Source organism: Centruroides sculpturatus, unplaced genomic scaffold, assembly GCF_000671375.1.
Source record: "Centruroides sculpturatus isolate CEXI.00-Female unplaced genomic scaffold, Cexi_2.0 scaffold1331, whole genome shotgun sequence".
Lineage (NCBI taxonomy): Eukaryota > Metazoa > Arthropoda > Arachnida > Scorpiones > Buthidae > Centruroides > Centruroides sculpturatus.
This window is the reverse complement of record NW_019385607.1, coordinates 6458-30248: the sequence shown is the minus strand read 5'-3', so window position 1 is coordinate 30248 and position 23791 is coordinate 6458. Positions and strand designations below refer to the sequence as shown.

General features: G+C 30.4%; 1 protein-coding gene across 1 annotated transcript; it reads left to right on the top strand.

The window, feature by feature from the left end:
* Positions 1-1993: 1993 nt before the first annotated feature.
* LOC111640547 (serine/threonine-protein kinase KIN2-like) lies at positions 1994-23102 on the top strand. Its single transcript, XM_023386560.1, has 4 exons — positions 1994-2135; positions 12823-13032; positions 13107-13256; positions 19031-23102. Exons 1-4 carry the CDS (start codon positions 2023-2025, stop codon positions 20592-20594), a joined length of 2037 nt encoding a protein of 678 aa, XP_023242328.1. The 5' UTR covers positions 1994-2022; the 3' UTR covers positions 20595-23102.
* The last annotated feature ends 689 nt before the right edge of the window (positions 23103-23791 follow it).

The window sequence follows — 23791 nt, the reverse complement described above, 5'->3', positions numbered from 1 at the left end:
GATGACTTGGTTCTGCTCAGTTACTTGCAAAGTGATCTTCAGAATACACATGATCAGTTTGTACTGATTAATTAATTACTTCAATTAATTATGTATTATACTTATAATATTGAAATACGGCCTAATATGGTTAAATACTATTGGGTTAAGATAAACATCTTAACCCAATTGGTATATAGTAAAGCCAAACAATTGCCAGGTTATATCGGGTTATATTACTACTACTATTATTAACTAAATGCTAAGTAATTTGCTACTAGAGGCAGGCATTAGCGAGAGATGGCACCTACTGCCTGCCTCTAGTGCCATATTACTAAGCATTTAATTAATAATAGTAGTAGTAATATAGCACGATATAATCTGGCAGTCATTTGGCTTTTAATATTCAGTTTTAATATAAAATTAATTTTAGTTAGAATATACTTTTTAATACTGTTATATTTGTTATATTAATATTAACAATGTTAAATAACCTGTAAATTTGATTTTTATTTATTTATTTATTATTATTTATATGGGTTCTAGAATCTTTCTGCATTCTAAAATCAATAGCACACTGTAGAGCTTGAGATATAAGGAGTGTTTGTGTTTTAACTGATTTTTCTTTTACCAAAACAACTTTTATTGTGTTCTTGTCTTCTCATCTTTCAGTTTTGTTATGTGAACAGAAACAACTTCAGTTGTTTAGTACCTTTGTTAAAGAAATTGATAGGTTGTTGATCGTGTCATCTGCCAACAGATAAGTAGAGAGCATTCTCCTTGAAACAATACGAACTTGAAGGGACGATGAAAAATATAGCCAAATAATCAAGGATTTGGTTAAGTACACGAAAACGTTTCTATGACAATGCAAAAGAATAATTAGCTTTCATTATTTTGGGAAAATGCTAAATTCAAATACATTAAACCTTGATTTAACTTACTGATTAGGGAAAAAGAGAGTATCTGTTGTTGCTGTTGAGTGTTAAATCGATTGTGTATTAAAAATGCATATTAATAACAAACTTAAAATGAACAAAATGTGTTAAAACATTGCTATAATATATAAGAATGATTAAAATAATATGTTTAATGTACAGTACATCTAACCCTTTATTTACGAAGTAAGTTGATTCAAGAAAGTTTTGTATAAATCATAACCATGTAAACTAAGATTAACACTTTTCAGGAAGAATAGGCTCCAAGGTTTCATGTTTTTCATATAAATATCAGTCTTAATTCGTACAATTTATGAAATTTTACAGAATTAATCTGCTGTATAAATCAAGGATTAATTGTATAAAGTTTTTATGAAGATATATTTAAGTTGTAAATGACTACAGATAATTTATGATTTTGAATACGATACAAAATATTTTATTAATAATTTATATATTAATCTTGAGTAAAAATGATTGATTTATTTTGTTTTTAATATTTAAGTATTTATTATTTGCACAAACTACATTTTATATTTATTTTTTTTAGTCTCATTTTTTGTTATAAATATTCTTTATTACCAGAAAAAACTTCATATTAAGAGTATTATATGATGATGTATATTTTTTTACATTTTTAAATAATGAGATGTAAACATTAACCTTGAATGAAAATGAAGAAAAAATTGTTAGAATTAGGTCAAAGTAAAAATAGAATTAAGTTTAGACTTGAATGAAATGTAATTTTATTTATTTTTATTTTTACAAATCTATAAATGCTACGTGTACAAATTAAATTCGTTCAGTTTAATTTAAATGGGAAGTAATTTGATTCATAAGTGAATAAATTTGTTTGTGAATCAAATGTGACGTTTAAAGAAAATATCTTTAAATGCGTGTTCTATTTAGACTGAGGAAGCATTAATTATAAGAGGCAAAATGTACTTTGCAAAAGAAATTTGAATGAATGTTGTTTACGTATCATCAAATTGCACATGATTATTAGAATTAAGACTTGATTGATGATAAACTCTTGCTTGTATACATATAGTTAATTTGGTTTCTTGTCATTTTAGATGTATGGAGTCTTGGTGTTATTTTATATATGCTAGTTTGTGGACATGCTCCATTTCAAGAAGCAAATGATAGTGAAACATTAACTATGATAATGGACTGTAAATACACTATCCCATCACATGTTTCTTCTGTTTGTGTAAGGTATGTAGTTTTTATACTTAAAAATTTCTTATATTTAATTCTTGAAAACATATTTTTGTATTAATTAGACATAAATTTATTTATACACTACTCATCATATTAATCTCTTCAGTTGTATTGATATTTGAATGTCGAGATTAATGTGATCAGTATCACTTTTGATAACCATATTCTTATTTCATAAATTAATTTTATATTAAAAGATGATAAGTTTGTTAACTGAACAAAAAATTAGAAAGATGTATCATAATTTTCTTTCAATAACTTTGGATTGTATGTGTTTAAAACACAGCTGAAACAGGAGTGCAGGTTGGAACCTTTCCTTTTCAATTCAGGAGACTGGACAGGCCAAGGAAATGTGGCAATATGGAGACATCTGTGGAAAATCCTAGCTGTGTGTGGCCAAGCATTATTTTGTTGGAAAATGGCTGTTTGCAGCTGTCATGAAAGGCAACACAAGGATGCAGAATTTGCTGAACATACAGCTTTACCGTCAATGTCTCTTGCTTCACTAATAGAGGTGACTGACTGTCCTAAGAAATGACTCCCCAGACCAGCATGCTAACAATGGGGGCAGTATGCTGCTCCCATTGTTAGCATGCTGGGTATATACCAAGGTATATTGACATTCTGATCACTGGTCCTTCACATTCTAACATGATAGTTGTCTGTAACAGAAATAGGATTCAGTTGCTGTGCATGCATGCAAATTGACCTCTGCATTATCTGCCAATGATACAGGAAGAGATGGGCTGTGTCTGATAGTGGATAAAGATGCCATTGCTGCTGTTCATACTTGTTTTGTGATCAGACTGATTGTCTCTCCTGATGAGGTGTCCAAAGTCTGCATGCTGTGTATATGTAGGAAAATAAATTCTTTTTGTTGTTTCCTTAAAAGTCATTTTATATGAGTTGCTTCTAATTGACCAATGCTTTATGGCACACTTCTACAAAAGTGTGCTGTAAAGCAACATAAGATCTGTCACAAAGGCTGATTGCTTGGGAAAAGAAGTCATCACAAGCAACAGTTAAGATGAGAAAAATGGCATAGATTCTTGCATTAGGGTAAGAATTTAAAAGTTTTTTCAACTGATAGCTCAAATCAAACTTTTAAGAGTTGTAACAAAACTGTATTTTTAATCTCTATAAATGTCAGAAAGTTTACAGAAAGTCAGTTAAAATCAATGAAAAAATCAACAGTCTTGAGTTTTTCTTTTTTTTCTCTCTCTTTCTTTTTGCTTATATCCTCTGTGAAGCAGACTATTGAATATCTAGCAAAAGTTTATAGTGACAATGGATAGTCAGAATTTGTTCTATTCAGGTCTAGAGATTAAAGCACCAAAGACAAGCTGTGATCTAAATGATTACAGGAGATTGATCTTATGAGTCAGCTGGTTGCTGAGGATGTGTGGATCATACAGAAGATAGCTCCTGAACTTGGCTTTGCTCACTCAGCAGTTTGTGTGTCACTGAAATGGTTAGGTATATCATGTATACAAGTGCACATCCTGACTGAACAGAAAAGTCTGACTGCATTTTCAAATGTGCATTACTACTGATTTAGTACCAGAACTGTCACTTATTCCTTTGTGACCTATGATGAAAAATGGATTTACTATGACAATCCAACTACCCAAGGTGCCTAAGTGATGTCTGATGAACAACCGCCTATCAAGTCTAAGCGAGCATTGGGTAACAAGGTGTTGCTGTTGCTGTTGTCAAAGCTTCATTTATCATCACCACATACTATTGGGTAAAATGATTGATAGTAACAGCTTCTGTAACATGCTCAATAACCTGGCTACAAGGATAGCCAAAATTTGTCTATATATCCAACTGGAAGGGAGTTTGGTTTAATCTAGATAACACTAAACCATATACCAGTAAGAAGATAATCTGCCTCCTGCTGCAGCTAGGCTGGAACTCAATCACTTGCCATATTCTCCAGATCTTGCTTCATCATATTTATACCTGTTTAAGTATCTGCAGAATCATTGTAATGGTTAATGTTACCTGGATAAGAAGCTGAAAAAAAGTAGGTGAATGATCACTTTGCTTTCAAGCAGCCATATTTCTTGGAGCTAGACATTCCAAAGCTGGTCAAACATTGGTTCTGATGGTCATAGGTAACAATGGGGTATACTATCCTGGTTAATTTTTTATATTATCTTTAAATAAAACCATTTCTGCATCCTAATTTTCAGCGATAACTTTTCAATTCTCTTGATATATTTTGTATCTTTTTTAATGGTATTATTTGTTATTTTGTTACAACTATAAAAATACTAAGCCTTGAGTAAAAATGATTGATTTATTTTGTTTTTAATATTTAAGTATTTATTATTTGCACAAACTACATTTTATATTTATTTTTTTTAGTCTCATTTTTTGTTATAAATATTCTTTATTACCAGAAAAAACTTCATATTAACCTTTCAACAGTTGACTAGTCAGGTATGGTTCTACCCCCAGTAGTGGAGAATAAATGTGGGAAATTTTTGAAGTATTTTTTCACGCATTTTTTCTCATTATCATTTCATAAAAAGATTTTGTAAACAGTTATGTCTAGTAAAGAAAAGTTTTTTTTATTGTTACATAATTAATTTTTTAGGTGAAATTTTTGCGGTAGTTTTTGGCGGTACCTCCAAAAGAATTTAACAGATATATCCGTCCTTCACCACTGCCACACGATCGCCCTGGACAGATATATCCATCCTTCACTGCTGAGTGGTTAATAATTACCAAATCAAGCTATTATCACATTCATTATAGGACTACATATTGCATTCATCAAAAAGAATAAGATGATTAGTAACCTTTAACCCAGCAAATAAAGAATATTTTCAATTGCATTAACTATCTTAGGTTGGGTTTGAAGAAAAATTTATGGTTGCATGTAGAATGCCATGTTTGCAAATTTAATTTAACATTACATTTGAATTTAAAAATTAAACAAATACTTAAGTTAATTGTACTGTAACTTTTGTGCATTGGATAAACATCCTGCATTAATTTTTCAATTTATTGATTTACTGGATTAAAGATCATTGAGCACTTTATTGTAGACATCCAGTTTGTCGGCTTTATGCAGTTAAGAAGAATGTTTATCTACTTTAATATCAAGTTATTACAAGTATCCAGCTATTAGTAATTGGAGAATTTAGATAAAACATGTAATACTTGTATAAGAATTATTATATTTAAAATATAAACATTTCAAGTTATTTATAATATGTTTAAAACAGAATACTTTATGATTAAAATTAAAACAAAACATATTATCAAATGCTTTATTGGAGTCAAATTTACACTTATACTGGGTGTTCTTGAGTGCTTTTGAATATTATACTTAATTTTTAAGTGTTAATTTGTTCACAAATATTTGCAGCACAATTTTGGATATTAATATGACCTATAAAGTATAAAACATTTTGGAATTAAGTTGCAGTTTTCAAGTTTAATTAAGGGTATTTACAATTGGAAGCTTTTCTTGCTTTTAGAAGAGTTGTGTTTTAGAAAAGCTATGAACCATGAACACACATTCAAACAGAATGATTTGCAATCCTTATTTTATTTTTGTCAGATCACTTTATTGCGTGGCATTATTTTATTTTATTTTTTTCTTGAGGAATCCTTTCTGCCATTTTTAAATTCACATAATAATTCTGGTATATCTGTTGGCAAATTTCAAAAACTGGTGAACATAGTGAGAAAAGTTATGGATGTGAATATCTTTATTATTTAGTCTTTCTAGAATTGGATCAGTTTATATTTTTTGCTTAAATAAAATGCTTATTCTTATGTAGTATGAAGAAATTGTCTTAAGGTATATATGGGCTAGTACTGTTTTGATTAATATATAATAATTTCAATTTATTTAACATTTTTATTTCACTTATTGTATACATGATGAGAACAAGTCACACACAATGTTTATACATATTAGTTAGCATTTGACACTTCTTCATAATCAATTTTTCGAAACATTCTTTTACCACTTTTCATCATAAGTTCCTGACTTAAGTACCACTTTCTGGCTTATATTTTTCCAAACATGTCAAAATCCAATTATTCCTTTGGGTGCTGATTTTTGCAATGTGTCTTCTGCATAATGTCCAGAATCTCTTGATTCCTCTGGCTTGAGGAACATTTGGAGCATTATTCTTCCTTGTCACATATTCAATATTCTTTGCCTGTAAGTAGTTACAACATATTTTTGCATAGTGTAGACTTGCCATATCAGATCAGAACAAACTACATTCAATTTTATGATATTATTGAAGTATAAAGGGAAGTAGTCATTATCTCAAAGACTATAGGAAACATTCTTCCAGATAAGTGTTCTTTTCCATTATGAATGATTCTGAAATGTTCCCATCTCATATATTGCTTGCAGATCATAAATTTAACCTTGGTTGAATTTTGCCTTCATATTTCACTTCACCTTTACTTTTCTTATTGATGAAATGATGCATTATTTGGGTTCACTGCAATATAAGTCTCATCATACATTATGAGTACTTTTTATACTGTTTTCTTATAAATTTTATGGCATCCACTTTTGGATCACTTAGCTTGATCCTTCAAATACTTTGGGGTTTTCTGCGTGATATATGATTTGATTCTGAAGGTGTTAGTCTTGATATCATACTAAGTTGAATGTGGAATTTGAAGCCTAGTGGAAGCAGTGCAGACAGAAATAGTTGGCACTTTTTGATAAAGTTTCTCAACTTGCCTCACTTCTTTAAGTGTTGATCTTCTGTGTGGAGGACCAGGAACATTCTTATACTCTATCAGTTTTGTCATACCTTTAGATAATGTCATAAATAGTTAATTTTGCAAATACTACTCAATAATCAAAAAGATGGCTTTTGGTTATACTGAGAGTGTAGCATTTGTATTTATAGCCAGTATTCACTGGTTGATTTTGTCTTCTCCTCTTTTGAAGTGTTGGACAATGTGTAACTTATCATGTTTTGCAACTTCTGTGTAGAAATGCACAACTCTTTGCATATGCTTCCTTTTCAGAATGTGTCATCTTTGAATGCTGGAACAGAAATTGGTAATAATTTGCATAAAATGGCATAGGAAAGTTCAATTGTCACATACTTAGGCCTTTGGATCACAACACCTACTGTGATTTGGTTGAGACAGGTGGAAGTGTCAGAGCTGTTACTAGTAAATGTAGCTTAATTGTCATATAACATCAATCAGAAATTGAGATACCAAGTAAATTTAGTAGGTCTAAATACTTTCAATAAATACACCACTGTGATAAGATAGATTTTAAAATAGCAATAAAATAAAAAAGAAGCAGCTTCTCATATAAGATGTTTATTAATAGTTCTGTTAATAGTAACCTTCTGTTAATTAATAGTAACCTTCTCTGAAATAAAATTATAAACTCAGTCAGAAGTGCATATCATTTTCATATTAATTGATTTTTCAGTGAGATTTTTTCATTGATCTTCCAAGGAGCACATTTTTGAGCTTATTATTTAATATAATACATTAATAATGCATGAAATTTAAAAGTACTAACATATTGTGTAAATTATTTAGTTTTTTTTTATATTAAACCTTATTATTAATCTACAGTTAAGATTGAATTTCTTATACGCTTGTTTTTATTTAAAACATTAAAATCGTTTAACTTACTTTATATTTTAACTTAAAAAACAGAATATTCTCAATGAAATATTTATTTTTGTTCCAAATAAACAAACTATTTTTAGTCATTCATTGTAACTATATTTAGAATTAATGTTTTTCTATTGTTACAAGCATTCTCTTTATCATACTTGTATATAAATGTGTTAGATTAGAATAAGTGATTAGGAATTATATATTCTGTTCTATTTTTTTGCATGAATGTCTAGCAAAAGTGTCTACAGTTTCTTTGACAACAAAAATACGAAAACCGCTTTATTTGATATTTAAATGTTATATCAAGCTATTAAGCCAAATGATTGCCGTAATTAATTGGGCTATTATAACGCTATAATTAATAATTAGAAACTAAGTAATTTGGTACTAGAAGTAGACGTTAGGTGCCATCTCGTAATTACATAATAATAGCCCGATTAGTTACGGTGATCATTTGGCTTAATATCAATACATTGGGCTTCGCGATGTTGATATATATATTAAATGTTATATCATTAGAAACATATTTTAATGGAGTTTTGTAGTTTTTATTCTTTAAGAATGTAAATACTTCTGGATTTTTTTTTATTCTCAGGCTCCAATCCTTGGAACGACTGTTACAGCAACTATTGCCATAGTAACATAATCGCAAAACTGAGACTCGTAAACATTGTAATAACACGAATGCAATTAAACAATTGTAAACACTAATAAGTTAAGAAGTCCTACTATTCTTATTACAAACTAACCATTTTCAAGACCATCTCAGCATCATATATCCAACATTGTTCTAATTTTAATGTATATTATCAGCATTCTAAAGCAATTACTTAAAATTTAAAAGTATTCATTCCGTCGGATTGTTTAAATGAGTTTGAAACTAAAACAGTATTTTAACAGTCAAAAATAACGTTAATATAAAATATTATTTAAAGAAAAGCATTGAAAAAGAAAAGATAAATATTTAGAAAATTTAAGATGAAGTGACAGACTATTTAACTGATGTAGTGTATCTTGTTAAACATGGAAGTTCTTGCATTTTTGGCAGACATTATTAACCACACCCACTCGTGGGTCAAGGTTGTTCAGTGTCTTAAAGTGAGGAGGGGATGTTCTGTAGTGACTATTAGGAGTTCCTCTGCCTTTCATAATAGGAGATTTTTCTTTTTGGGTTTACCTGGCCCATCGTAGGGTTGCCAGTTTGTCTGCTAGTAGTAATATTGTTGCTGTGGTGGATGTTTTTATTTAAAATTTAATAGTAAATTGTTCAATGGAATTGGTTATTTAGTTAAAATGAATAAAAAGAAAACATATTTCTAAAACTTTAAAAAAAATTAAAATATAGAATAGTCTGAGTTAAAATATTCAGTCGACACCAATTCCAAGGTAATGAATTACGACTTGAAACAGTTAAACTATAAAAAAAGGTGACGAGCGTTTATATACTACTACTGCTACATCCTGCTGCTGATTTTTTTCTTCTTTATTATAAATAAAATTTAAGGAATTTTTAGTATTTTTGTAATTCTCTTTCACTATTTTTGTGGCTAGTTTTTTTGTGTTTGGTGATTTTTGATGGAATCTGCCTTATTTTCTTATGTATTTTGATACGTAATTTATCAGGAAAATGCCCTCTGTGCATTTGGATATTCCCAGAAGTTGTTTGTTAAATTACATTAAAAAAAAATGTAAATTTGATTATTAAAAATTGGCAAAAAAAATCTATTTCTTTTATGTTATGACAGTAAACATATATAAGTGTATACTCTGAATATATTTATAAACCTAACAACACAGTGTTATAAAAAAAAAATCAAACATATCAAGGTTTTGATTTCAAAATATTGTTTAAATAACACATCATCCTAACAGTAGTTGGTCTCCTATCCTGTATAAAATTTCTTGATAAACAATTATAATTATTAGGCCTAGATCATTCTATTAAATAATAAAGTGTGATTTTACAGTACTTGATTGCTTACTGTTCTCTCAATTACAGTAGAGCGTCGTTTATCCAAATCAATTGGGGACTGAGGTTGCTCGGATAACTTATTTTTCAGATAACCGATTATGTACGAAAAAATATATTAACCTATTCCATGTTGAAATTTTTCTCCGTTGCGTGTCGCTTTGCATTGAATTTTCGTCAATGTTAAGCCTAACGTATACTTTTTAAAATAATAATTGTGGCTATTGTATCGTTAAAAATTATTTTTTTATTTTGTACGAACAAAATAAATATATTGAAAAATATAAAAACCAAAAAATATATACTTTAGAAGATGATCTAGTATCAAAAACATTCAATTTAGCACGACACACAGTCCTCAGAAAAACACCATGCAAAAGTGCCAGTGCTGCCAGCTAAAACACACACACCAACAAAAAAAAATATTGGAGTAGCCCAAGATATAGCCAAAGATTGCAGCGCCACAGCACTAGCGAAAATTTAAATTTGCCGACTGGAATGCTTTCGGATAAACGACGCTCTACTGTACAGTAATACCTCAACTTACGCTATCCTGACTTACGCGAACCTGGAGTTACGCGATTTTCAAATCTCGTTGAATCGTCTTTTGTTTGAGCGCCAGGCAACTCTTGATTACTCACTCTCCCACACTATTGTTCAGCTTACATGTTCAGATGTGTCGCGCGGAATTGACGCATAGCTAGAATTTATTTTGTGTTATTTATTTCTGTGTATTTTATATCTACAGAGACTTGAGAGACTCTATGTGGTGATTTCTTGTAACCGTGAATAAATCAAAAGACGAGATAAGATTAACGAGAACATTTATTAGCTTACATACCTCCAACTTGGGTTTTACACAAATTGCGAAATTATACCCCAACTTACACAAATTTGACTTACGCGGTTATCGCTTGGTCCCACCTATCGCGTAAGTTCGGGGTATCACTGTAGTTGTATTTTCTTCAGAGCACGAGGTATCTGTTGAGAACAAATCATACAGGAACTCTTTTTAAGTGGAAAAGGTATGTTTTGAAAATAAACCTACCTCAAAAAGAGTTTCTGCGTGATTTGTTTTCAACAGCAACCTTGTGATAATTCAGAAGGAAATACAATGTGATTTTACACTCAATATAATCAAGTAATCCAGATTGTTCAGCCATTTTGTGAAGATGTAGCATCTTCTAATCCTCTATATTTCATGAAAAACATGAAAAATATATTTCTGGTATTGTTTTAAGTAGAGTATAGAAGATTAAGGTTATAGTCAATAGAATATAATAGCATAAATTAATTAAAAAGAAATGTTTGTTGTTTATATTTCTGTGAATATAAAATTAAATAATAATTAAATCAATTACTGATTTGAATATTTTTAAATAACTAATCTACCTCTAACACACAGAATGAATGCTGGAAAATTAAACAAATTTTATCAAATAGTTTAATGGGAATTCCAAACTGGAATGTTCTAACATTTACATAGATGTTTTTTGAAAATTATAATGATATTGGCAAACACTTTTTCAAAAAATATCAATGTAAATATTAGAAAGTTTCAGTTTGGAATGCTCAGCAAACTGTTTGATTCGGAATAGAGTAAAACCTGACACATGCTTCTAAACAAGGCAGAAAACATTTATTTATTAAAGATTGTTGCTGGAGTATAAGGAAGGTGTTATGTTCATAACTCTAACAAGGAATGAACAACTTTAACATGTAATAAATGAAACTTTAGGCAGCTTGCTTTTAATTACCTGCAATACAAAATTAATTTTTTGGATTCAAAAGGAAAATAGGGATATTTGAACTTAAAATCTTACAGAAAATTTGTTATATTCATTAAAAAAAGCCCTGCACATTGAATTCTAACTCAATAAACTCAACTCCTGTAAAATATATACCAATTAGCATGTGTATTAGTGTATTATGGTTGAAATTTATTAAAAAATGATTATCTTTAATTTGTTATGACTATATCCATTAATGTTTACATTGAAAATGACAGTATCTATGTGCAAAACAGCAACTTTTTAAATTGTTCTTTTCTTCATATATAGTTGCTTGGTCAACAGTTTCAGTGAATATATTTTTTGCTTTAATACTGTTCATTATGGACAAATTCCATACAACATGTTACTTTTTTCCAGTATAATATGGCTTATAAGGTGAATAAGCATGTATAGGGGAATATGCTAGGCATGTTTCACATAATGTATGAGGGCGGGTTTTTTTCAACCTCCGATGGTCCGTAAAGCAAAGATAAGTGTAAGTAACAAAATGAATTTATTACCAAAAGTTAGGTACAAACATGGTTATTTTTCGATATAATCTCCATGAAGATTGAGGCATTTGTTATATCTGTGGATGAGCTTTTCAATCTTCTGTTCTTAGAATATGGCCTATTGCTGCCAGTGACTTGAGATGGGCTTTAACATTGTTTTGAAGATCGTCATTAGTCTCGAATCTCTGCTCTCCTAGCCACATTTTCAGTTTAGTAAAGAGGTGGAAGTCTTCACACCTTTAATGTGTGAAGACTTCTACCCAGCTTGGAACTTTTTAAACACCCAGCGTATATCCCCAATTTAGTGCAGAGTGATTTTCATCTCTTTCCTGAACTTAAAACATGATTAGGAGGGCAGAGGTTCGAGACTAATGACAATCTTCAAAACAACATTAAGGTCCATCTCAAGTCACTGGTGGCAATGTTCTATTAAGAGGGGATTACAAAGCTCATCCACAGATACGACAAATACCTCAATCTTCGTGATGATTATATCAAAAAGTATCATGTTTGTACCTAAAATTTATTTTGTTATTTACACTTGTCTTTATTTTATGGACCATTGGAGGTTGAAAAAAAAAAACAGCCTATGTATATGCCATATTAATCAAGAGCTAACTTGTATAACTTCATTCTAATACACATAAATTTTGTATGTTTTAAAGTTAGAAAAAAAGAAGAAGAAAACAAAAATACAGATTGTAGATTAAACTGTTGACTTAATGTTTCAGATTTATTTCAGTATTTCGTTATTAAAAATTAGTCTATTTTTTATATTTCTAATTTAGGCTTATAGAACGGATGCTAATTAGAGATCCAGATAAGAGAGCGTCTCTTGAAGAAATAGCAAATGATCCCTGGCTTAATTGCGGTGATGCTATTCAGCCAGCTGATTACTTACCGCTCGTTTCTAGGGAGCACTTGTCAGATGAAGATCATACTCACATCATCCAAAAAATGGTGAACGGAAGTATAGCAACAAAAGAAGAAATTGTAGAGTGAGATAAATATTATTGCTTTTAACGAAAGTTTATTAGTTATGAATTTTATGCTAATAATAATGTTTTTCTAGAGCTCTGGACAAAAATAATTACAATCATATCACTGCTACTTATTTTCTTCTGGCGGAAAGGAAGTTAAGAGCGCAGCGCCAAGAAAAGGCTCAGCTTCTTAACAGTAGAATTTCTCGTACCGACCTTTCTCCAGTTGCAGTCACACCTGGGTTAGTATTAATAAAAAATATTATTATTTTTTTCTTATTGTAAAATATAAGTTTTAAAAAATATAGAACAATAAATAATAGCATTTAATGATATGGCCTGTTTATACTACTTGAGGGACTGAGACTTGCTTTATGATATCTGAAAATGGAAACCGAATAGAATTTTTATTTGTTTAAACTAAGTTTCAAACTGAAACATTAATAAAATTAAGGGTACATTTTTCTCATTTGTTCTAGAAAAATTTATAAAATCATATCTAAATAAACACATTAATATCAAAATTCCAGCAGTAAAAACAATTTAATAGACAGACAAGAATTTTCAACCATCTTAAATAAAAATCATTAGTTTTCAACCTAGTAAATTTGAATGGAGATTGTAATTATAAAACAGTTTTTAAATAAAATGAACATTATTGTTATTGGATGCAACATACACTGTTGCATCCAATAAGAATAATGTTCTTTTTATTTAAAAACTGTTTATTTATGATCTCTATCTACCTAGTTTTATAATAGACTGGCGGAAAATGAAATTCCAACACCAAGAAAGAGTTGTGCTAGATAAATGAACCTTGATAGGCATATTTTCATATCTGAAGGATGACATGTATTCAAATTTTGTTCTAGACGAATAAGAGTGGTGCAAGTAGCGCCACTATGAACATGCACATCACATTTGCTGTAAATACAGGATGTGAACTTGTTGAGCATTATTTATCGTCTTGATTGAACGTTGTAAGTTAAGGTTTGAGTCAAGAATGCCTTTAAGGAGACGAAGAAGACAGTATCAGCAGCTTACTGAGTTTGAATGAGGCCATATAATAGGGCTACAAGAAGGTGGACTTTCTTTCTGTACTATTGCAGAAAGACTTGGCAAGGATGAATTAAACTAAGAAATAGTTCCCATGATCACACTTTGCATGATGTGATCATGGGAAGGTGCTGTCTTGAGAAAACCTCAGTCTTGCCACACACGAGCCACTACTGAGAGGGCTGTATTTGGCGCATGGCTGTGGCACATCATACTGCATCTGCAGCAGAAATTAGAACTTCTGTTGGCACCAGAGTGACCTAATGAACTGTAACAAATCAATTACTTGAGGGACAGCTCTGAGCCAGATGCCCTGTAGTGTTCATTCCACTAACTCCAAATCACTGCCATCTGTGAGTTCAGTGGTGTCGATCAAGAGCTTATTGGAGGATGGAGTGGAGATCTGTTGTGTTCTCAGATGAGAGCCATTTCTGTCTTGGTGCCAGTGATGACCATATGTTGGTTAACCCCTTTTAAACTAATGACATTTCACAGTTCATTATTTGAAAATTGTCACTGCAAACCTTACTCACTCAAGGTCATTCAACTTATATTATTCAAAAATTCGCTAAAAATCCAGCAGTTATCATACACATATGAAAAAATTCACATATATATGTTACTTTTTGTTGTTTACCTTAGTAAAGTTTCTTTTTGCTAGCATAAAAAATTTCTCTTAAAATATATGTTAAAAATGACAGTTTGAATATTATTTATAATTTACACAACTCAATCATAGATAAAATTTTTCGATTATACATATACAGTCGACCCCCTGTAACACCGTTGATTATTCTGTTTTATATGAATTCCATGTTGTACAAGTCACTTAGATTTTACAAATACGCGAGCCATTCACAGCCCGGCACACATATTAAAATTTAAGTGACTCGTACAACATGAAATTCATATAAAATGGAATTATCAACAGTGTTATAGGGGGGTCGACTGTAGTTCATTTTTGTAAGTAACCCTGCATGAACGGCCATTTTGTTTTGTACATTTTGATTAAAACAAACTCAAACAGTCTTTTTACCCAATGAAATTTCTTGCTTCAAAAATTATAAATACTTAAAATAAAATAAAAATAAAATGTCATTTGGTATTAAATATGTGAAACAAGTGTACAGAATAACCTACAGTAGTGTAGTGCCGTCTATGAATGAAATGTTTTATAAGAATCGTAAATTCTCAGATTGATGATAAATCGTCAAGTGATTTGTTTCATTAGTTAATTACTTGACAATATATCGACAAATTATTGCAAAAGGGTTAATGTACCACCATTTCACATTTGAAATGGATCTTCGCACACATACTTTAGGCTGTGACCTTAAAAATTCAATCAAATAAATATGTTACCCAGACAAATGCTTTGCCTGAATTTCATCCCTCTAAACTAATTTTTTCTTGATATTGGGATTTCATTTTCTGCCAGTGTATATCATATATATTAGTTCAAATAAAGTGTGTGTGTTGTTAAATAAAATATTATGTTCTGTTTATAATCTTTACCAATTTAATAGGTTAAAACCTGATGATGACTGTTTAAGTTGTTTTAGTTGCATATTAATGTGTTTATGCTTTGAGATTTTTGGTGCTAGTATGCTTATTTGATCTTCATCCAGTTGTATGAGCCATTAGCTAATAGGGTTTATCCAGAATACTTTCATTAGTACTATGAAATATCATAAATTCTTGAAATCAGCTGATTGGTTTTCAACAAAACTGGTTTTACTTTCCTGGCTGTTATGTATACATAACAAGGGAAAGTATTGGAATTGTTTTTTAATATTTGAAGACAAGTTCGCCCAAATAGGGATCACCATTTTTTACTTTTGCGTTCTAGACAGTACATTTCTGGCAACCGACCTTCCTTTCTAGGCTATTAGTTGCCAAAAAGTTTAAAAAAGTCCTTTTAAAAACACAAAAAAATTTCCAATTAAAAACACAAAGATTTTCTAAAATCAGAACTGGTGTTATACGAACGTCTTTCTTGTTACCATCTGTACTTTCTTGGGGGTGTTTCAGCCTGTTATCCACAGAGAAGAGAGCGCTGGAAAATGCAGATTAAAAAAAAAAATTACGAATTATGATTATAAAATATTGTCACCAAGGGGAATCTTTTTTATCTACATTTTCCAGCGCTCTCTTCTCTGTGGATAAAAGGCCGAAACACCCCCAAGAAAGTACAGATGGTAACAAGAAAGACGTTCATATAACATCAGTTCTGATTTTAGAAAATCTTTGTGTTTTTAATTGGAAATTTTTTTTGTGTTTTTAAAAGGACTTTTTTAAACTTTTTGGCGGCTGATAGCCTAGAAAGGAAGGTCGGTCGCCGGAAATGTACTGTCTAGAACGCAAAAGTAAAAAATGGTGATCCCTATTTGGGCGAACTTGTCTTCAAATATTAAAAAATAAAAAGACCCATCAGATGAAAAAATTATGAATATTGGAATTGTGTCAAATTTGACCTTCCAAGATGAGACCTGAATCCACAAAAGTCATAAAAACAGCAAAACAAAATTTCATGGGTGTGTTGTGTGTTGGCGACTATTTTGCTTAATATGTCAGGATGCTTCTCATATATTTTTATTTAATATTTTTAAGCAATTTAGAAATCTACAGATAAAAACAACATAAATGTTTTAGGTAAAGTGCAGGCTAGTTAGTGCATTTGTTTTTGACATGATATCAGAGATGAATTTTCTAATCATATGATTTTCTTCTGACAATTTCATACTGTCATAATTGCAGTCACTTCTGATATTATTTTAAAGAAACAAATGATCATTTAACTATCCTCTTAGTGTTATTTTGAAAGCATAGAACAATGTTGCACCTTATTCTATATTATATTCTCTTCAAATTGAAGATTAAACAGTATAAGACCTTTTTAAAAATCCTCTTCTATTGACCAATAAACAATCTTGAGTTATAGATTGTAATTGGATAACTCAAGTTTCCAATTTATATCCATCTTACATGTAAATGGTTAATTCAATTTTGTTTAGAAGAATGGAAGCCATCAGTAAGGGCTTGTATAAACTTAGGATCATATCCAAAATGCATACCGTGGTTCTCATATGACCCTCCACAATACAAACTTGCAGACTTTAGGGCTTTTGATCAGTCAGACAGATACCATACATACACATACACACTTTGCCAGACATTTTGGATAGATTGGAGGAATTTGGAATATGTCAAAACACTGGTAAAGTTTTTTTGGATATGATCCTAAGTCAAGTTTTTTGTTGATCAGTAAAAGAGGAATTTAAAAAAAAAAACGCATTATATTACTTAATCTGTAATTTGAAGACAACACAGTATAATGTAAGTATTGTATTTACAAAATGATGACTATCAACTACAATGATTTTTAGTTTTGCTGAACTATGTTCCTAACACTATAAAATTCACTTAAAATCTTCAGCTTTAAATTTTAACATAACAAACAACTGAAAACATTTGGTGTAAAAATTCTAATGCACATGTTCTTTTTTGCACTCATATAAATTGTGCAAGAATATTTTGTGACTTACTAAGATATTCAATATGTTGAATCTCAGATTTTCCAATGAATTGCTTTTTTAATTGAAATATATGATATAAAATGACATTGAATTGGTGATTACATGGTTGAGATCAACCTTTTAATAATAATATGACTTCTCTCTCTCTTTAAGTGTTTCTTCATGTCCATTTTGGGTTTAGCTAGGCCCACTAGTATAGTTGGAGGGTGTAAATAACATCTGGTATATCTAGACCAAATCATTCATTAAAATTTGATCCGATCTAAATACAGATCTGGGTCTCAGCATAACAGATAGATGTATTTCAACAGACTTGTTCATACAGCTTTTTTATAAGGTTCATTAAACCTTTGATACAAATACATGTAATGACAGTATAAAATTTACAAATATAGGGTGCTCCAATAGCAGTGCTATATTTAATTGTGGAATAAAACGCATCATTTATTGAACAACTGTAGATATTTTTTATATGAGTATAGAGTAACATTACAGTTCGTTTCAATGAAGTCACTTTTACATTTGGAAGACAATGTCTGCCAAATGTTCCCATGACTCTGTCAGCACACCACATGCATTCTTTTCACAAAAATTACTTAAGACACTGCCACAATTCTAGCTCATTTCCATCAATAACATATTGAATCTTGAGATCAGAAATTGTTTATAGATTGTTAGCATAAACATGAGATTTGATAAAACCCCACAGAAAAAGTTGCAAGGTGTCAGATTGCACAATATCAGTGGCCAGTTCTGGTTGGAATTGCATAAGATAAAGGCCTAGAAATCTGTCTGCCAGCAACACAATTGTTTCATGGGTCCCCTGTTGAAACTACAGGTGGTGTCCCCTGTTGAAACTACATGTCTTCCAGATCCACATTGCAATTTACATCCAGCACTGTTTATGGGACACCCTTTGCATTTTGTTTGTTTTCATATGAAATACTATGATTTCAAGTTTTATATGTAGATGTAAACCATATTGTTGTATTTAGTATGATTTATTTTTTATCATGTAACAAAACATGACTGGTTGTACATATATTATTTAATTTTTTACTCACAAATTGTTCTAATGTCTTAATACAACATAAAAATATTTTGAAGTGTTTAATCCATCAAGAAGGTTCTGAAATAGTCACAACTTAACTTTTGGTGCATTGAGTCTTTTCTGCTTTTGTTCATGTATAGAAATGAATATTTTTAGAATTCTTAATTTTATAAGTTTTAAAAAAATTTGGTTTAGATTTATGCTAAGCATAAACATATAAGGCTGAAATTATTTTGTTATAATTAGTAAAAGTAATATGGTAAGTTGTCTTAGATATTTATATTAATTTTGGCATTGAACATTTCATTATAATTAAGTCATATCAGTTTTAATTATCATTATTTATATTCAAATATATTTTTAATATTTACAGAATATCATCAGCTGTTCCCTCTCCTGCTCAAGAAAAGCCTACTGTTGGTGTTGAAAGTTTAGTGTCACCATGTTTACCTTCTAAACCATTAGAACCACGACATTTTGGGTCACATTTAGTACCTCCTGGACCATTGCCTGTCCATCCCATTATTTCTCAAAATCTTACCCTGCCATTAGTAAATATGCCATTGCCATTAGCTCGAAAATGTAGCATTGTAAGAGAAGAAGAAGATAATAGTAGTACTGCCAGTGCTAGTTCATCTCCAACCAAATCACCTCTCACAGATAAACCAAAAGATGGATTAGGCGACTTAGCCGAAATTGCAATAAGATGTTTACAAAACAATCAAACTAACTCATCTCTAATGAGAGCGGCAACAATTCAAAGACCAGTATTTACATTACCAGTATGTAGCAATGCTCTTGCTTTAACAACAACTCAGAATAAATCAAAACAGTTAGTAGGTAAATTATCAGGTTGTTCTTCCTTAGTATCGCCTAAATTTAAAACACTACCTCCTCATGGTCGCAAGCTTCACACAGTGCAGAGTTCGCCACAGCTTCCATTGAACGAAATTAACGAAGAAAGTGAAAATGAATCCGGACAAATATGCAGAAGAGGTTCCAATAAGAAAAACTTTTATATTGGAAAGTTACATTCTCACAGTTCAGTTATATCTCACATTATGTTGAAAATGATGGAACAGCATCATAAATTTGGAAAATCGAGAACATCGAGTTGTAGCAGTTTGGAAATTAGTGATGAAGACAATGCAAAGCATAAAAATGAAAAATCCAAATCAAACAGTACCGACGAGAAACAGACCGAAGGAAGCTTAAAGGAAGAAAACAAATCTAACAATTCGGGTTCGGAAAATGGGATTGATTCTAGCAATCCGGAATGTACCGCAAGGGTAAGCAACAATTCATTAGGAAATGGAATAAATTATGAAAATGGTGATGATGAGGGACAAACCAATGAAGAACACAATAGAAATATTTCAGCATTTAATCACACTGTCTTTTCTACAGATAGTACCGACAGTCTCGATTTCTTATCAGAAACACAGCCTAGGCTAGTAAATTCAATGTCTTGTGGTGATCTAACTGCAGAAGTTGAACATTATTCGATGCAAGAAAAAAAAGTGATTCATACAGATAGCATTTCGTTAACAGAAATTCCACAAATAGTTGATGAGAATAGTTACAAAGTTCCTCAATGTACAGAAAATCAAATAGAGAGTACAAAAACAATTAGTCAAATTAGTAATAGTTTCAGTTTAAATACAGGTCTCAGCACTCTGCAAAAGGTGCAGAATCTCAAGGAAATTAGTATAGAAAGCATGACACAAGAAAGTGACAAGAATTCTAGGGTTATTGGTTTAGACTTGACTAAATTAGTACAATCGGCTGATCGTTCTAGTGCCAAAAACCAATTAGACATAAATCAAAATGGATGGAAAAATAATCAGAGGAAGTCGAATAATACTCGTGCATCCGGAAACGATCAACAAGCCGTTGTTGATATGAAAATGGCTTCCAAGTGTTGTACACTTTGTTAATTAATAGTTTTTCATCTTAGGAGGTTCATACTAATCATGCATTATATGTGTAATAAGATTTATTCAGTTTTAAATTTAATGGCCAGATGACAATTAAAATTGCAAAATTTAAAATTTACACTTAGTTTTTAATTAGTGGCCAGATAATGACCAAGATATATATATTTTTTTTCCTTCAGTACAGTGGTTTGCATTTATTTGTCTCAAATTCAGAATCATGTTGTCACTCCAGTCAGTGTCGAGGTAAAGTCGTCTGTTTAATTCTTTATTATTTCTTACTCAGTGCATAATATTTTCATATCTTATACAATCAAATAATTGTCGTGTTAATGGGAACTTTCTTCCAGTCGCATAAAGTCATTCGATATGGGATCAGTTATTATTTAATAGATTTTATGTGCATTTTAAATTTTTCGTATAGATCTTTCTTTGAAAGTATTTTAGTTTTAAATTTTTATGCAATTTATGTATGCTTTCTAATCCACACTTTTTGAAATTGTACTGTTTGTTATATCACACTTGCAGCTGCCTATATTGTTAGAAGTTTAAATGTACATATATTCATACACTTCAAAGGTTTGCACAAATATTTACATAAATGAAGAATCGTACTTCTCTAAACATCTATCTATCATCATTTTTGCAAGTAGGAATCAAGTTAAAACTATACGCAGCTAGCAGATTTTTTTTTGTGATTTTAATTTCTTAAATTAAAAAAAAAAAAGTTATATATATATAATATAAATATATTAATTTATTTATTTCATAATACTCTCACAAACGATAACTTGTTTGTCATCTATGATTGTGCACATTACATTTATTAAATTATTTGTTTACATTATAGATGTAACGAACAGATTATGTAGTAAGTTGTTGAACTCTACCTGTTTTAGTATTTCTCTGAGAAAAAAAAAACGTTAATATTGTAAAAGAATGTAAGTTGCAATATGTTTTTTCCCTCTCTCCACATTTTATATATATTTTGCATGCAAGCAAATGTTTTGAACATTAAATTTTCACACTCGATGCAATTTAATTCTTTTGTTTTTGGTCTAAAACTTGTCTTTGTTATCACTGACAGATTATTTGTAAAGATTGAAGTCTTCCAAATTTGTCATTTGATTGAAAATGCATTTGGATATTTATGCAAATCATTTTAGTTATGCAGTAGTAAATAACAATTGACCTGGTATTAAAAGTTTGCTTCCACGTTTGCGGAAAGTCGAGTTGTATTTATGATGATTTTTTTTTGGTTGGTGAGAGCTGAGTCTAGGTGCTACTTTGAGTTTTAAAAAATAGAACTGTCATGGATAATAATTCAGAATTTTGTATCGGATACAGAATATGTATGATCTTTTTCCATTTGTATGGTTTTCTGAGCGAATAGTTTCTTAAGGAAATCTTATTTTTAGATTTCAATAAACACTTCAATCTTTATTTTCATACCCTTAAAGGATTATTATTTCTTTTGCATTAAATAGTTTAGGTAAATTGCCATTTATGCATGCAAAGTTCCTATATATATATAAATATTTATAAATATTGTTTGTTAAAATTTCAGTTATCTAAATTATTGAATTTTTTAATTTTTTGTCTTTTTTATAAGAAACTTTTTTGACAAGATTTACAAACAAAAGCAGTGTAAATTGCAAATGATAGTTTGATCGGCTGCAAGTAATTTTTAAATTTGTAGTGTTGGTTGGTTGTTTTGCATATCTGTTCATCTCGGTTGTTGCATCCGATGCGGTGATTTCTCTTTTCTTTTTGAATTGGCAGCTATAATATGAAATGAAATACGAGCCAGTAAACAACAAATCGTTTCCTTAAAATTATAAATTGCCACACCAGTCCTTCCTTCATGATTGAAATTGCATTGCTCAAACTTTCTCCATTTCTATTTTTGAAGCATATGTAAATACAAACTATAAAAAAAAACCACCACATAAATTCGCCCTTATGCACCTATTTTAATTGCCACGATTCACATATTCGCAGAAGGGGTGAAAATAAAACTTAAGACTGTAATATCATTTTTCTCAATTATCACAGCACACAGATACACACATACTCGTTGGCATTCTCTCCCCATAATTAATTTAACATATCGGATCAATTATCCACACTCGGCACATGGATTCTTTTTTCTTAAATTTTATAGAATAACGACAGTTTAGAGTTCACTCCACGTAGAGAGCATACACTTTTCCAAAAACGGCAGCGGGCACATTCCTGTTACGTAAGCCATTCCTACCGTGCCAGATTCTTTCAAATAATTAGAAGTTTGCTCTCGGAATTATGCATAGGAAGCCTGTAGGTTATATTTATCATTCATTCCCCAGAAAAGCAATCTACTTACATTGAATAGTGTATATAAAAGAAAAAAGCAGTTTAAATTTATTCTCCAAAGGAACTTCTGGGAGATTTTAAATTCTACTATTTATTGGAAGAACAGGGTGAAGTTGGAATATTAACAGGAATCAGTAATTTTGTCTATCCAAAAAAAAAGGAACAAATGGACAAGATGGGAACAAGACATTATAAGAGTTGTATAAATAAAAGTGAGTTTTCCAAGTTGACTAGTTATAAGAATATTGCTAGACAGTAATTTATAATGGTTTAAAAACAAAGAAAAATTATATATATATATATATTTAATTTTCTATATTNCTTCTATTTATTATATATATATATCTGTTGCTGTGCAATAATCAATGTTAAAAGCACATTTGTACAGTTTTTCTCGGCTCTGTTCATATGTGCTTGATCTTGTACATAAATCATCAAATCATCTGTTTTAAGTGAAAGAAGCAAGTAAACAATTTTTAAAATTATTTCTGTGCTCTTTATTTATTCAAACAAACACTCAAATCATATGATATTACCTTTTCTGTTATAAGTGAAACATTTAGAACTTAATTGTTCAAAGTACAGTAGACCCCCCCATATAACACTGTAGATAATTCCATGTTCTATGAATTCCATGTTGTAAGAGTCGCTTAGATTTTACAAATACGTGAGCCATTCACAGCCCGGCACACGTATTTGTAAAATCTAAGTGACTTGTACAACATGGAATTCATATAACACAGAATTATTTACAGTTATAGGAGGTCTACTGTAATGATTCCTTAATCAATTAGTGTTTTGGTTCACATATGGGGGGTTTATGTGGATGGACAGGCATTGGTCCATCC

What these genes read in the sequence shown, in the direction of transcription:
- LOC111640547 (XM_023386560.1), top strand. Translation starts at nt 2,023, where the DNA reads ATGCTAGTTTGTGGACATGCTCCATTTCAAGAAGCAAATGATAGTGAA. An exon ending in GTTTCTTCTGTTTGTGTAAG is followed by an intron (nt 2,136 to 12,822) that starts GTATGTAGTTTT and finishes TTTCTAATTTAG; the next exon opens with GCTTATAGAACGGATGCTAA. An exon ending in ACAAAAGAAGAAATTGTAGA is followed by an intron (nt 13,033 to 13,106) that starts GTGAGATAAATA and finishes ATGTTTTTCTAG; the next exon opens with AGCTCTGGACAAAAATAATT.